A 16,637-nucleotide genomic window follows, 5' to 3' on the forward strand; every position below is an offset into this window, starting at 1 on the left:
AGATTTCAGGGGAAAAGAAAAAGAGGAGGAAGGAAGAGAATATCAACACTGCATGAATTGAAAATTTACGAAGTTATTGGAAAATGAAAAGACTTGCACAGGACAAAGAGACTTTGAGAAGCCTATGAGCCAAGGCGCTGCCTTAAGGAAGAGCACACATGATGATGATGATGATGATGGTGATGATCACGATGGAGAAGCCTATTAGCCAAGGCGCTGCCTTTGGGTGGAGCACACATGATCATGATGATCATGATCATGATGATGATAATATTTTATTATCCCAACAATTACTGGAGTTCAACTCTTCTTCTTCTTCTTCTTCTTCTTCTTCTTCTTCTTCTTCTTCTTCTTTCGGCTGCTCCCGTTAGGGGTCGCCACAGCGGATCATCCGTATGATCCGCATAGTGATTTGGCACATATTTTACGCCGGATGCCCTTCCTGACGCAACCCTGGTCGCCAATTACTGGAGTTCAACTGTGATGCATAAATATACGATTGCATTAAATCAGACTTTTTCCACCTTTATTTACACATCGTAACCCACAACTTGCAAGTGGAAAACAAATTCTACAAATTTCAGGAAATTAATTAAAAATACAAAAATGGAATATCTTGCTTGGATAAGTGTCTGCCTCCCTTGTAATAGCAATTGTATTTGGCTCCATTCATTTTTCCCTCTGTCCTTACAAGTCTCTCAGTCCCTGCCACTGAAAAGCATCCCCATAGCAAGATACTGACACCACCATGCTTCACGGTATGGATTGTGTGAGATGGATGATTAGCTGTTCTTAGTTTCTGCCAGAAGTAGTGCTTTGCATTCAGCCCAATTAGTTCAATTTTCGTCTCATCAGACCACAGATCGTTTGCCTCATACTCTCAGAGTCTTTCATGTGCCGTTTTTCTAACTACAGGCATGATGTCAAGTGATTTTTTCTCAGGAGTGAATTCCGTCTGGCCACTCTCCCAAAAAGCCTAGATTTGTGAAGTGCCGCAGAGACTGTTGTCCTTCCTGGAGGTTCTCCCATCTCAGCGAAGGAACTCTGTAGTTCTGTCAGAGTGGTCATTGGGTTTTGGTGACGTCCCTGATCAAGGTCCATCTTGCCCAGTTGTTCAGTTTGGTCGAATGCCCAGCTCTAGGAAGAGCATGGGTAGTTCCATCTTCTTTCCATTTCCCAAGGATGGAGCTCATTGTGCTATTGGGAACTTTCAACACTCTTGAAATTGGTTAATACGCTTCCCCGGATCTATGCCTCCTCACAATTCTATCTCAGAGTTATATGGACAGTTCCTTGAATTTCATGGTGGAGTTTCTGCTCTGACATGCATTATCAGCTGTGGGACCTGAAATAGAAAGGTTTGTTTCTTTCTAAATCATGTCCAATCAATTGTATTGGCCACAGGTGGACTCCAATCAAGTTGTAGAGACATCTCAAGGATGATCAAAGGAAACAGAATGGACCTGAGCTCATCTTTTGGCTCAGGGTGATGGAGGGTTTCCTTTAGTGTACTGTTTTAAACCCCTGTTTATTTTGTTTTTGAGCATTTTAATGCCTCTGCTGATGAAGATGTCAGAGGCATGATGTTTTTGGGTTGGCCGTATGTCCATATGTGAATCCATCCGTGAAACTTTTTCTCTTTTTTTTCTTTGCAAATGCTTATCTGATTGACACTACATTTTCACCATAGGTGTGAATACTGATGTAGAATTTTTCATGATAATTATGACATCATAGGTCATGTGGTTTGGCAGCCATGTTGGAAAAAAGGAAAAACGTTGGACCTCTTTATCTCCAAAACCACTGCCTGGAATAAATGGAAACTTGGCGATGTCATTTAATCCTTCCTCTCTCATTTACCGGTTACCATTTCTTCCTAATCTCAAAGTGGTTTACATTTTTAGCTCACCTGGACTTTAGTCAGGTGTGCTTGTGCGATCAAGCAGTGTCTGGAGGTGAGTGAATGAGTGAGTGAGTCAGTCAGTCAGTCAGTGAGTCAGTGTGTCTGTAAACACTTCAGTCATTATTCCTTGAACCACACACAGATTTCGATGAAACTTTGACTCAAGCTTCATGTCTGATTCCAAATGAAGGTGCATTGACCGCATCAAAATCTGCACTCCTTAAGGAGGTCTAACGTGGAGTCTTTTGACCTCCCTCACAAAAATAAATAAATAGGTATTTACTCCCTTCTCTTAAACTACACCCACAGTTTTTATGAAGCTTGATGAAGCTTGACCACAACATTCTTCACTCATGATGTACAAAAGATTATTGACCATTTCAAAATCTGCGCTCATTAAGTGGGTCGACGTGGTTTTTTTTGACTCCCCCCAAAATATGCATTTTCTTTCCTCCAAAACTACACACATACACTTTCGATGAAACTTGACCATAATCTTCATCATTTGTAATGTACCAAAGTATATGGACCACATCAAAATATGCAGTCATTAAAGGGGTCTTCGTGGGTGGGGTGGGTTTGATCCAAAAAGATAGGGATTTGCTCTCTTTTCCGAAATTACACAAACAATTTTGATGAAACTTGACCACAACCTTCAACACATTTAATGTACTATAGTTTATATTCCGCATCAAAATCTGCATTCATTGAGCGGTCTATGGAGGGGTGCGTTGAACCCCCCCCCAAATAGGTATTTGTTCTCTTCTCCAGAACAACACACGCAATTTCGATGAAACTTCACCACAACATTCATCACCGATGATGGACCAAAGTTTATCGACATCAAAACATGTGCTGTGCTCATTAGAGGGGTCGATGGGTGGGGGTGGGGGGGTGGTCGTTGACCTCCAAAAATAGGAATTTGTTCCCTTATCCGAACTACACACACAATTATAATGAAACTTGACCACAACCTTTATCAAAGGTATTGCACCAAAGTTTGTTCATGGCATGTTTTGTTTTTGTTTACATTTTCAAAGCTCCTATGAGAGCCAACACACAACGCACAGCAAGGGAGCATGAGACAAGAGGGGCAAGAGAGGGAAGGACAAAAAGTAGGAAACAGAGACTTTAGGAGATTAGTGGAAGTCAATCTTAGGGATGGGGTGGGGAACACGGTGTATGCAAGCTGGACACGACAGGGACTTTCAGGAAGGAAAGCAGGGAATTTGAAGGAGGTGGGTTTGGGGTGGATTGACAGGGGTAGAAAAGATCGAGGATCTGGATGGGGGACAATAAGAGGTGGTGGTGAACGGCTGTTTTGAAGGCCGGGGGGGAAGAATGGGATTGAAGAGAGTGAGGGAGCTTATTCCAAAGCCGGGAAAAAGAGGAATGAAAGAGTGAAGGTGAGCAGTGATTCGTGATTTTGGTAATTTTACCAGATGGGGGTTGCTGGCAGAACTTGAGCACCCTGAGAGAAATATGGGGGGGGGGTCATATCGCTGACTGAGGAGGGGGTGCCAGATGGGAGAGGAGACAGTAGAAGACAGAAAGACCACAGACCTGCCTGTGGTGAGAGAGTGAGAGGCCCAAAGACTCGGCCTCACTGCAGGATAATCCAATGATTCTAAATGCCTTGGTTTCCACAGCATGAAGCCAAGAAAGGCGAGAAGCAGGAGCAACAGCCCAGAGCGAGAGAAGTACTCCATCAGGTTGAGGACGAAAGCTTTGGATGTGGTCAGGAGCTCAGGTTGGCCGATGAAGTACTTTGCATGACGGAGGATTCCCAGTCGGTGACTGGCTTTGGCGGCCAGGTTGGAAATTTCATAGGAAAGATCTTGGCAGATAGTGAGTCCCAGAAGCTTGAATGAAAGGACTTCTTCCAAAGGATTGTTGAGAAAGTAGATGGGGGCGGGGGAGGGTTCTAAATGGTCCTTTCTGAAACACATAGTGAGAGTGTGAGATTTCTCAGGATTGAAAGACATGTTCCACATTTTGGACCATTTTGCGATATAATCCAGATCTGCAGAGAGCTAAGAAGCTGCTGCTTGCCAATCAGAGGGAAGACAGATGCTTTGGCACAGGGTGTAGTCTTCAGCAATGAGATAAAGAGGATTTTCCTGGGAGTCGGAGAGATCATTGATGAAAACCAGAAAAAGAACAGGGCCCATAATGCTGCATTGAGAAACTCCTTCCTGGACAGGAAGTGGGGATGAAAGAACTCCATTTCGGGCCACACGTTGACTGCAACAGGAGAGGAAGTCTGTGAGCCATGAGTGGATATGGCCTTGGGTACCAGAAGAAGAGAGTTTGGTGAGAAGGGCAGGATGCCAAACCATGTCAAAAGCACACGATATGTCTCGGGATATGGCTCTGCTTTCATTTCTGGAATTGAATACCTCCATCTATTGTTAGGAGAGCAGAAGCAGCATATCCAGGGTAGAGTGACCTGGTCTGAAATCAAATTAATGATCTGAAATCAAGCCATTGGAGAAGAGGAAGGATTTAATGTCTGAAGCGATGATGGATTCCACAACCTTGCTGATGATTGGTTGAAGGCTTTTTGGTCTGTAGTTGCAGGGATCTGTTTTTGCACCTTTTTATGCAGAGCAGTAATGATTGCTGATTTCCAAGCAGATGGCAGATGACCTTGAGCAAATGAGAGTGTGAATAGAACAGAGAGAGGGTGAGCAAGAGCTGCAGCACGTTTTTAGGACACGTGGGCTGATACCGTCTGGACCGGTTGTAGAATCTGAGTCGAAGTTTGACAACAAGCTCTCCACTTTGTGAAAAGAAAAGGACACAGAGTCCAGGGAAAGTTGGGTGTGATTGCGTAAGGTGGGCACAGAAAGTAACGGTTTCGGACACAAGATGTCGAAGCAAACACCGAGGTTAGGCATTCAGCCTTTTCACGTGCGGTATCAGCAGTGCAGCCACTTGAAGTAAGGGAGGGGGTGGAGGGGGAACATTCACCAGGGGAGGGTTCCAGCATTAAAACTTCAGTGTCTAAGGGGGTCTTCAGGGGGTTTGAGTGTCTGTCATTTCAGATCCTCGTGAGCTTCAGGACAGTTGGTCCTATTTTTCACGGAGCACCGTCATATCTCAAATTGCAATTTACTGATAGCAGACATGTTTGGCTGTTTACTTTACCATTCAAATAATGGCAAGCTCCTTGTTCTACCTTCGTTTCCTTGTAAGTTTCTAATCTTATTTTATTCCTTCCGCAATTAAACCAACACAAAACTACTTTGAAGAGAGCATGTTTCAACTGAATTAATTGTGTCACCAAAATAATCAGATTATGATTTACTGTTTGTTGCATAAGGCAGAGGAAGATGTTATGCATCCACATGATTTGTTGTAAAGAGAGAAAATGGCTTCTCATCCATGACGAGGAAAGACTTGTATGTCAGGGTTATTGATGTGTTGTTCAGTTGTTCAGCTTGTGGAGTTTGAATTGAAAGTGTGAGAAACATAACTGTTTTCCATGTTACACAGATAATCTGGATCCGAGAATGAATTCATTGTACTTCTTCATGATAGCAATTATGTTTGAGCTGATCGCCATCGTTTGCTACATCATTTTGCGACGTCTTGTGAGTTGAAAAATCAATTTCATCAATCACATGCTGTATTTACAAAACCCTTCCATTCCTGTGCCTAGTAATATGAATCAATATCACGTTTAACTGTACAAACACTAATGACTTACTTCATTACTATGTTTCAGTCACTTTACAAGTACTACTTTGCGAAAGTTACACATAAAAAAGAGAGTCAGTTTGGTAAGTTGATCTGATAATGAAATATTTACTTTGAAAAATTGCATTTTTGTCACCTTTCTCTTTATTCCATGAAGCTCACGTTGGTTGTTATCTCCATTAGCAGGTTACAGAAGGTGGGAGGTAGTTCTCCCAGATCTCAAAATCTCCACTTCCATTTCTGGTAAAGGATCATCATTCCTGAACTAAACAATGAAACTTCGTTCTCATAGCTTCATTACTGGGGCTCCTTTCAAAATCTTCACTGCACTTCTGATATCCTCCTCTTATAGCTCATTTGGAGAGATATTCCCCAGAATTATTTTTAACGACTCAGTAAGACTTTTCTTTATCATAACTGTAGCTCTGACTGTCACTGTTAAAATTTCAGCTTTCTTCAATTTCCAAGACCTCTTGACCTCATTCTTCAGATCATGGCACTTGGTCATATTCTTGATTTCTCGAGCATTTAGAGTTTTAGACCAAAGTCATTGGGAATTGAAATCTCGATGAACAATGCTGACTTTTCCTTTTTAGCTCACCTTTGACATAGTTCCGTGTAGCTTATGGGATGGCGCGTCGCTCGTCCTTCCGTCCATTCACAAATACATGCAACTTCTTCTCTGAAACTACACATACAATTTCGATGAAACTTTACCACAACGTTCAACACCATGTATCTACTAAAGTTTGTTAATGGCATAAAACCCCCCCTAAGGGTGTCCACATGGGTTGTCCCGGAAAATAAGTATTTGCTTTTGTCGAAGTTGATTTCATCTTTTAACATTTGTAGTTGTTGTGATCGAATGAAGACATTGCCCCTCACACACAAAATATTATTTGAACTTTGGTGAAATTTGAACTTAGCTGCATTTGAGAGGATTCCATCATAAACATAATTATCCATATCTTCTCTTACATTTGCTTCCTTTAAAATACATCTGCCTCAAGTTGATGTTGATTTGTCATTTTTGATTGAAACTATGTAACAACTTGGAAATGTTGCATAAGTTCCAGGAAGACTTAAGTATATCAATCAGTACATTGTTAAAATATAACTTTCGATATTTTATAATTAGCTCACAAATTTAATGAATATCATGCTTGGCTTTTGTCTCGAGGCAAAAGCTGCCAAGAAGTGGCACCAGACAGAATATCAGAATGCAATGTTGTTTTTCTTATCAACACTGAGAACATGCCAAAGTAATGATTCACTCCCTTTATTTGTGTAACTGTCTGTTCCTCAAAACTGTGTGGGACCTTGAGGGGCTGTTTGTGCTCTTTTCTGATTGGCTGTACTAGAGCCTTGCCTACTGGAACCAACATTGTTTTGACTCTGTTCCACTCCTTTCCAGTGGCAGAAAGCAGTTATTTTGACTTCAACCTTTGAGAAAAGTAACTACTTCCCAGATGAAAGGCTATTTCTCTTTTATCCTGCTTGTTCAATCATTTCCCCCACTTATCCCTGCTTCGATATATAAGGCATTATATTGGGGCATTAAATTGAGAGTTTCAATGATGGAGATTTCCCCTGTATGTATGCATGTACGTAACATAGTAAAGATTCTCCTTTGTATGCTGTACCTCAGTGTAAATTGAGTTCATTTCCACCACACTTTCTTCACCAATACTTCACACACTCTTTTGATGAAACTTGAAAACAACCTTTATCACCCATGATGTACCAAAGTTTGTTCACAGAATTAATAAATCGGGGTCTGAGGTGGTCTATGGGGAGTTGCCCCCCCCCCCACCCAAATACATATTTGCTTTCTTCTCAGAAATAACACTCACAATTCTGATGAAACTTCAACACAACCTTCAACACGTAGGATTTACCAAAGCTTGTTCATGCCATTAGAAAAATTGTGGCCTGGTGGGGTTTAATGGGAGGTTGATCCCCTTCCCCCCAAAAAAAAACAAACAAAAAATTGTTGTCTTCTCCTAAACTAAACACACAATTTCGATGAAACTTTACCACAACCTTCATCACCCATGATGTACCAAAGCTTGTTCATACCATTTAAAAAGTCGGGGTCGAAGGGGGTCTGCATGAGGAGTTGTCTCCTAACCCTAACCCCCAAAAGTTATTTGCTTGCATATTAGAAACTATACACCGAATTTTGCTGAAACTTGACCACAACTGTCATTACTCGTGATGAACCAAAGATTGTTCACGACATTAAAAAACAAATAATCCAAAGTTATTCACTTTCTTCTCCATTACATATTTTGTGGGGAATCCATGTTTACCAGTGGTTGCCTCGTTATCTTATCCAGCTGCTTCCAGGTGAGCGGCCAGAGGTATTGCCACTATGTTTGTGTTTGAGCGCTATGTCTGGATGCATTGCTTTGTTTGCAATGTCCACACTTGATGGGATCATCTTGTCACACGTCATTCTTCCGAGCTAGGCAAAATGAGTGCATGCATGCTGGTATAGTGTGTCTTAGTGGAGACCTGTCCAGGAATGTGCCCAATAGCTAAGGAGACTGTTAAAGCAGCACCAACGCTCTGCACAGAGTATGGTCCCAATCTCCTCCTCCTCCTTGTCACACACGAGTATTACATATTCATTTTCAAAGATCCAATTTGGTGTGTGTTTCCATGATTGTTCTGGGACCGTGATGTTGAAATGTTCACAGACATGTTGGTGGATTACTCCACAGACACCATAATGTCTTTCTGTGTACAACTGTTCTTTTTTTTTTCAATCCCAAAAGTAGGTGACTGGTACTTTCTGCTTCCACCCCACAAAACCTGCATTTGTCCCATTGGCTCAATCCTGCTGTGAAGTAAAATAATTCATCCGATATTGTGGAATGTGAATAATATGCTACACCAATAATTTATGGACATATTGTTGCGAATCTGGAAGCCGTGAGCACTCAACATACAGGTCCTATAGAACAGTTATATCGGTAAGTATGTGTTTTTAGTTCGGTTCCCCGTCCCTCGTTTAATGGGTGAATAAATGTACCTGCACTGTGCATTATTTTAATAGTTAGGATTTTTACATCACTCATGACAACTATGGTTCCTACATTGCTAACTACAACAATGATAACCCTCTGCTCCCGGCATGCTCTGCGCGCTCACTGGAATGCTGGCATGTTTGGAATTCGTTCGGGGATGGAATTCCATTCCCAAATATGGTCATGAACTGATTCGCTTGGCTGCGCGCCAAGTTAGGGAATGCATTGTGTCCCACCAAATGATAAGCGTATTGAATTCCATTCCCAAATATGGTCATGAATCGGTTCGCTTGAACCACGCTGGAGACCGAGCCATGCCAGAGCGAACCGCACCCTCGAGCGAGCCACGCCTGAGCGATAAAAAGGGACGTCGAGCGAGATCGAAGAGGGAAATCGGGAGAGCGAGGGAATCGACCAGAGTGTCAGGATCTGCGGAAGCGTCAGATTCTGGCAGAGCGCGTGAGGATCTGCTGGAGCTCGGAGGGGAAGACGCATCTCTCGAGGCTGGGCAAAAGGCATCTCATCGCTGGCGTGCTCGGGTTCGTGGCTCGTCTTGTGGCTGGCGTTGTCTGCATCTGGCGGCCTTGGTTCATTCTTGGCCGACTGGTGCTCCTGGAAGGTGCGGACGTCGAGCCGCGTGGTACGGCCAGCTAGCCTGATATTTTCTCGTTCCTCAGCTGATCTTCCCTCTGAGCCGAAGGGATAATAAAGACCACATTGGGTCCGTTTCTTTGGGTGTGCGTCTGAGTGTGGGCCCGTCCTTAAGTAGGAATTGTATAAGTGCTCTTGGCTGTACATACGTGCTTCTCTAATAGTCATGATAACTCTGCTTATTGCGTGCTCCCCCCTCCCCCCTCCCCCCCCATTAAAATAAACCCATGTGTTAAATGTATCAGTTCGTTGCTGTGTTTCCTCCATTGGCTTAGCGTGACGCGTGTTGGTGAATTATAAAGCTGTTGTCGCTGTAAAAGTACGTTTGGACCGACGGAACTTCGGCAACCATCCGCTCGTGTTGTGCACGGGTCAGCCATGCTAACGGCTTGACTTGTAGCAGGGCCATCGAGGGTGTGAATACTCGGTAGGCTCGCCACGTGGATCTCTCGGTATTTTGAAGAGTGGCAAATAACCCTGTACCACGTGGTGCAATTATTGACGATTCACGGTCTAATAAGGGACCCGTACTTGTCGGAGTTTTCCGAAAGGTATGACCTCAATTCCGGGTGCTCGGTAGAGTCGACTCTGCAGCTCCGTCTGGCGGTCATTCTCATCACCGATACCCGGCCCACAACAATATTACATGATAGAAAACTCTGTGGAACACGTTTCTGTATTGAAACCTTCAGTGTTTCTGTATTGATCATGCGAAAACTTTTTTTTTCATATTGGGATAAGCGCTTTTTTTCTACAAATTATGTACTCATTTCTCATTATATGATTTCAAATGCTTTCAAGTAATATGAAGGGATGAAATCTGGTGTAAAGCATTGGCTAAAGTCTCTTTGTCACCATATAAGGAATGGTTCACCAGAAAGCATCATGGGTAAATGCGCTGACACAGGATTGAGATAAAGATTTAAAATGCTTGCAGGACAAGACATGCTTATTAGGTCTCTGACAATAAGAAAGTCAGAACTCATTACATTTTCAGAATGGACTGTGTTTGCAGAATGTTTACGATTTCCTTTGTTTAACCTGTTACAATGTTTGCTTGACAAACCCCAAATTAGCAGAATATAATCTTTGTCCAAATACACTGAGGTCATGTTAGTTCCAAATAATTTTTACATATCTTTTTTTAAAACTTCAGATCATTGAAAATATATTGTTTGCCTTTCTCAATGTTGAGAAAGTGCTCTCCTCAATCCAATATTAAATGCTTAATACCACCACCATACCACTCAAAGCGAACTTTTCAAACCAGACGACTTTCAAACCAGATAACAGTAATAATAACAAATGTGTAATCCCTGTGCTGGCCCAAGCACATCTGGGCATGATGAAAGATCTGGTTATGAGTCCATGCTTAGTTAAATGAAATCTATACCCTTCTCTTATGTTTGCTGCTCTGATAAAATATACTTGATAATAGATCATCGCATACTGATGGTTGTTTTATTCTCTCCACGAAATACAAGAAAAATGCAAGGATATTGAAAACCCACTCCATGGGAGTACCTCTTGCGCAGCTGCCCAATGCAGGCCAGGTCATCGGATGACGGGATTGGGGAAAACCCTTCGGGAGTCCACTCTTTGATGATAGGAGGAATACCACGGGTACCTTCCAGGGTCAGATTGTGGTTGCCTGGCAGGGTGGTGTTGAGGTGTCGTCCACCAGACGGCGATCTACTTGAGTTAACTGAGGCGGTCACTTCGGGTTGGTGCCTGGAATGTCCTATCCTGAATAGAGGTTGACCAGCTGTCTCTATTATCATCTGAGCTCAAGCATTTGACATCGGTATTGGTGTACTCTCTGAGGTTTGGAAATCGGATTGAGGTGAGATAATCGTGGCTGGTTACACCTACTATTGGTATGGTTGCTGTGATGGTTACCATGCCCAAGGAGTTGCTGTAGCTGTCTCAAAAATCTGACTCCAATGAGAATTGAGGTAACACCGATCAACGAACGTATTCTGAGATAAGGAATTCCCACTCGTTGGGTGTGATTTCCCTGGTCTCTGGATATGATTTGATTGAGACGAGTGATCTCACCATGAAGGATGCTTTCTATGCCACACTCGAGTCTGTGGTTGATCAGTGCCCAAGCAAGATACACTTCTTGGCTTGGGGAATTTCAATGCATCGACTGGAAATGATGGTTATGAGAGATGTGTTGATTCCCATGGGTCTGGAACTGTGAACCAGAATAGTACTAAGTTCCTTGACTTTCCAACAATTCAGGACTTAGGGTGGCGAGTTCATGGTTTCAGCACCCATCGGCTAATCGCTGGACTTCGGATTCCAACGCTGGTGGTGTGGCAAAGAAGATTGATCATTTGCTCGATGATGGTCACTGGAGGATGATACAGAATTTCTGGGATGACTGGAGTGCTCAGTTCCTCCACACTGATCACAGGTTTGTGGGAGCAACTCTGAAGATGCAGCTTAAATCTGGAAGGTTGGAAGCACCCCAGCCTCGGCTCGACGTTGGCCAGCTCAAGGATGAGAGGGTAGTTGAGGAGTTTATAAACAGGCTGAGTGTGGAAATGGTGGGTCTGGATGATTTGAGAATCCTGAAGAGCTGTTGAACGCCTTTCTGACCACCATCCTTGATGTTGCCAGTGGATGTTTTGGAACTCACTGGAGGGCAAAGAATAATTTTGTCTCTCAAGGGACAGTGGATACCATTGACCAGTCACTGGGTGAGGCTTAATGGCAGAGCTGAGCTGTTCAGGGGGTTGAGGCATAAAACTGGACATACGCTGAGGGTGGACAAGGAGCCCGATGTGCGAGGAATCTGTGAGGGGGTAGAGCATCACCTGTGGTCTAGTGATTCTTGTCATGCTTACAGAGGATTTCACACATTGCGTTCCTCCAAGCCTGTGCCTCTGTGTCCTGCAGTTAGAGTGGAGAGTTGTTGGCTCGACATTGTAGTCAAAAGTGATGGCCCGCTGGGCCGGTTACTTTAAGGGGCTTTTGCAGGCTGATCCACCAGCTGTTGAGTTGGATGTCCTGGATGTTGCTATCCCTATTGGTGACCCTCCAATCAAATGTTATCCACCTTCGTTTGTAGAAACATAGGCTGTGGTAAACCGGTCGAAATGGGGTAAAGCTCCTGGGATCTGTGGCATCCATGCTGAAATTCTCAAGGCTGGTGGAAATGCTTTACTCATTTACAGTTCTGTGGTCTGCCTGGGACATAGACATCCTCCCAACTGACTGGAAGAGGGGCCTTGTCCCTCTCTGGAAAGGGAAGGGTGATGGCCAGGACTGCAACAACTACCAAGGGATGTCGCTGCTCTCAGTGTTGGGCAAGGTCTTTGCTCGGATAATTTTTGAGAGGGTTCGCCACCATCTTCTTTAGCACCAGCACTCAGATTAGTCAGACTTTACACCAAAGAGGTCAAACATCAACCTTATCCTTGCCCTTCAGGTCCTCACCGAACGCAGATGAGAGTTTCGGTAGGGGCTGCTTGCAGCCTATCTTGATCTCTACAAAGTCTTTGATTCAGTGAATCGGGATGCCCTCTGGAGGATTTTTGTTTTTTGTGGGGTGACACCAAAACTGATCAATCTGATGTTTGAATTATACTCGGGTACTGAGAGTGCTGTGAGATGTGGTGATACCATCACTTTCTAATTTCTAGTTTTTTATGGAGTTTGTCAGTGGTGTGTTTTGGCCCCAACACTTTTCAGCACTTGTCTGGACTGGATTCTGGAGAGGATGTCAGTGAGCTCAAGCTGCTGTGCATCATTTGGGAATGTCAATATCTCTGTCCTTGATTTCGCTGATGATGCAGCCATCCTTGTGGAGACTCCGAATATCCTTTTGGTGGTCCATGTGGTGCTGAATGAGTATTGTGTGCCACAGGGTTACCGGTTTCCTGGATCAAAACTAAGATCCAGGCTTTCAGTGACATCTTGGATGCTGCTGTCTTGTCTGTATCTGTTTGTGGTGAGGATGTTGAGGTCACAGAGAGATTCACTCACCTTGGCAGTGATATTCATGTATCTGCTGGCTGTGAGCGTTAGGTCAATGGACGTCTGGGGAGTCATGGATTCACAAGTCATGGGTGGTGATGCTGTTGGTACCTGTTCAGGAGGACTAAAGTACGAGTCTTCAGGTCTTTGGTGCTTCCAGTGTTGCTCTATGGGTGATACATGTACTCCTCCAAGTGATCTGAGACGTAGACTTTCAAGGAATTTACAAGGAATGTTAAAAGGATTTTTTTTATTTGCAGGAGGAGGTGATTCGGTCCCTCATAACTGCACTATACCAACACCAGATTTTTAATAAATCCTTCAACGCCCCTTCCCTTCATGTGCAGCCATTTTGCTGCTACACTGTTACTCATTTTGCTGACTCCGGAAGGATGACAGGCTGAGTCAACGCCATTGTTTTAATTATCATCCAAAGGGGCTTGAACTCAGGACCCTAGGATCCCAAAAATAATTCCTTTGGCACCAGGTCTCTTTACAGAATTCCTGGCTATTGCTTGTCGGACTTTGTGTCTAATGAGCAGTTGCTGAGAGAGACTCAAATGTGATTTGTTACCTGCATAGTCCGCGAGTTTCAGCTGTGGCTGTATGGGTATGTGGCTCGTTTTCCTGATGCTGATCCTGCTCACCAGATTCCCTTAGTGAGGTAGCCTCCTGAGTGGAGGTGGCCAATGGGCCAACCACGTGCCTTGTAGTTGCAGCAGATTGATCAGCATCTAAAGGTGATGTGGATAGGCCGGTCTTCTGCCTGGGGGATGGCCAAACGGATGCCCCTGGAGTACCAGCGGAAAGTGGACGCAGTGCCACACTGCTCCTGTTTATGCTCCCATACCTGACCTGGTCTGATCACCATATCGTAATGGTTGTTTTATAATCATAATATATATATATATATATATATATATATATATATATATATATATATATATATATATATATATATATATATATATATATATATATATATATATATATATATATATATATATATATATATTGTGCTATTCAATGGTGTAACAATATAATCTTTCATTCATTTCGCTCGGTTGCCAAGTTCAATTAAATAAGGCTGCCTTTGTTCAGGTGCCACTGAGTTGGGCACCAGTGAGATGCAGGAATGTTTAATTTGAATTAATGAATGCTGAATAACAAATTTGCTGTGCAGTAAACCTTTAGAATCATATGGACACAGGGTATTGCGATGTTGAAAAGAAGTATACATTATGCAATCATCATGAAGGGGGAGAGCATTGTAGCAAAGCAAATATCTGATAAAGCTTGAAAGTGCTTGAGGACATACCATAGGAATGTGCATGTGAAACATAGTCATGACCACGTCCTTGAAAACATTCGGTTTGTCTCTTACCAGAATGTGATTGGTCGACTCGTTTGCATGCGAGTCGATCACCCTCCCCATTTCTCTTCCCTACATAAGAAAATCGGTTTGGACATTAAGCCAGAGAGCAATCACATTGCATTGATTGTCTTTCTCCATGGTCATGTATTAAATAAATGATTCAACCTACATTGTGACTGGAGTTATTTAAGTACGGTTTTGAGTTTTCTGTCACCACCATTTTCGTAGTGGCATGAGTGTGGTGTCCTTGTTCTTGAGCATTTATGATGGCTTGTTCTCCATCCCAATTAATTTGACCTCTTCTGAGCCATTCCATCGAGCCTTCCTTGTTGATCCCTGTTCTGTAAAGCTATTCTTTGAATCTTCCTGCTCTTTTGTCATTTTCCCATTTGTCAGAGTAAATCTGCTGATATTTATTCTTGTAGTTTTCCTTTTTACCCTGGCTGAAGGAGAGGGCATTGCATTTGGGTCCGTTTGCTTGTTTGTCTTGTTATCTGTTTGTTTGTCTGCACAGAACTTTAGTGTTTTTATCTGCAACCGCTTGTCAGAATGAGACAAAATTTTCACCATGATGTGGACACTCATGCAGAATGTTTTAATGATAATTATGACGTCATAGATAACGTGGTGTGGCAGCCATGTTGAATAATTTAAAAAATTTGGACCTCTGTATCTCTGAAACCGCTTCAAGTAAATACTTGAAACTTGGCAAACCACAAGTACTCCTGATGGGGAATAAGTGGGATTTTTTTCTTTTTTAATAATGACAGAGGTGCCTTCATTGTGACATCATAATTGCAAACTTTCGAAAGCTACATCTGAGCAGAATGAATTTTTTTTGGAGTCATCTAGGGATTAAATGGTACACACAAAGAAAATAGATGACTTCACTGGTCACGTGATTCGGCAGCCATATTGTTTTTTTTTCAAAAAAAACCTTCAAAAATCTTCTTCTCTGAAGTGGCTGAACAGATTGAGGTGAAACATAACACATATGACCGACTATCCATGAGGAATAAATCGATCAAACATATAAGGTCACACGTCACATGGTTTGGCAGCTATATTGGATTTACCCTAAAACCTAAAAAAAACTTCTCCAGAACAATTATGATATAGTTGTAATGGTAAATACAAGTTTTAAATTTCAACTTGATTGGACACGTGGTCTGTCTGACAGCCAGAGTTTTTTAATTATTTTGGAAAACGGTTCTTTTTAATTTATTTATTTATATATGTATTTATTTATTTAGAATAAGCTCACTTGGCTGTGCCTGGTTGGGTTTGAGGGTAGAGGGGAAGCAGCTGATATGCAAATCCGAGTCAGGTTCCTCCTGACGACTTCATCTTTGCTTTTTGCTTGTTCTAGTTCCTTCTGATGATTCCAATGTAGGACTGCACCTATTTGGTCTTCCATTTGATTTGAATTGAATACATTTTAATCTCAGTCGAAATTCAATCTAAACAAACAAAACGATGTGTGTGTTTGTGTGTGTGTGTGTGTGTGTGTGTGTGTGTGTGTGTGTGTGTGTGTGTGTGTGTTTCTCAGTGCGTCAGTGCGTCAGTGTGTGTGTGTCTCCTCCATAACCCCAAAACCATAAAATCTAGCAGCCTGAAACTTTGCACGCATACGAAGAAAACTCCAAGGAAGTGCCGGAGTGAAAATTGGATGTTTGGGTGAATTAAAAAACCCTTTGAAAATTATAATCAACGGCCTTATTTAATTATATCCTTTATCAGGCAATCCTCAGCCACCTTGCTGTCTGGGGTCTTAAGGCATTTCCTGGGGAACCTCACTGGGGTCTGGAGCCGCCATGTTTTTTGGCCTGCTCAAAACTACCTCGACTTGGAACAGGCCGCAACAATTTCTTCACGAAAAGTTTATGTTTTTTTTCACTTTTCTCACTCATATTATCAAATGCCTGTTAATCATAGCTATGAATCTCTGGGTATATTGCAGTGCTTATAAACGCATGGAGACGTTCAC

General features: G+C 42.7%; 2 protein-coding genes across 20 annotated transcripts in view; one reads left to right on the top strand and one right to left on the bottom strand.

The window, feature by feature from the left end:
- The window catches only part of LOC147035687 (equilibrative nucleoside transporter 1-like), a 223,139-nt gene that overhangs the window by 159,468 nt on the left and 47,034 nt on the right, over window positions 1-16,637 (top strand). For 9 of the 11 annotated variants that reach the window (XM_085846682.1, XM_085846674.1, XM_085846735.1 and 6 more), the window contains 3 exons: window positions 5,402-5,499; window positions 5,634-5,688; window positions 5,789-5,848. In XM_085846682.1, the coding sequence (XP_085702808.1) occupies window positions 5,402-5,499; window positions 5,634-5,688; window positions 5,789-5,848 (213 nt within the window). The remainder of the gene's footprint in view (window positions 1-5,401; window positions 5,500-5,633; window positions 5,689-5,788; window positions 5,849-16,637) is intronic. The other 2 variants (XM_085846704.1, XM_085846722.1) reach the window with 2 other exon arrangements.
- The window catches only part of LOC147035689 (uncharacterized), a 159,121-nt gene that overhangs the window by 27,078 nt on the left and 115,406 nt on the right, over window positions 1-16,637 (bottom strand). The window lies entirely within an intron of this gene.

This window comes from Eptatretus burgeri, chromosome 1, assembly GCF_056783735.1.
Source record: "Eptatretus burgeri isolate ZD-2024b chromosome 1, Ebu_testis_v1, whole genome shotgun sequence".
Taxonomy (NCBI): domain Eukaryota; kingdom Metazoa; phylum Chordata; class Myxini; order Myxiniformes; family Myxinidae; genus Eptatretus; species Eptatretus burgeri.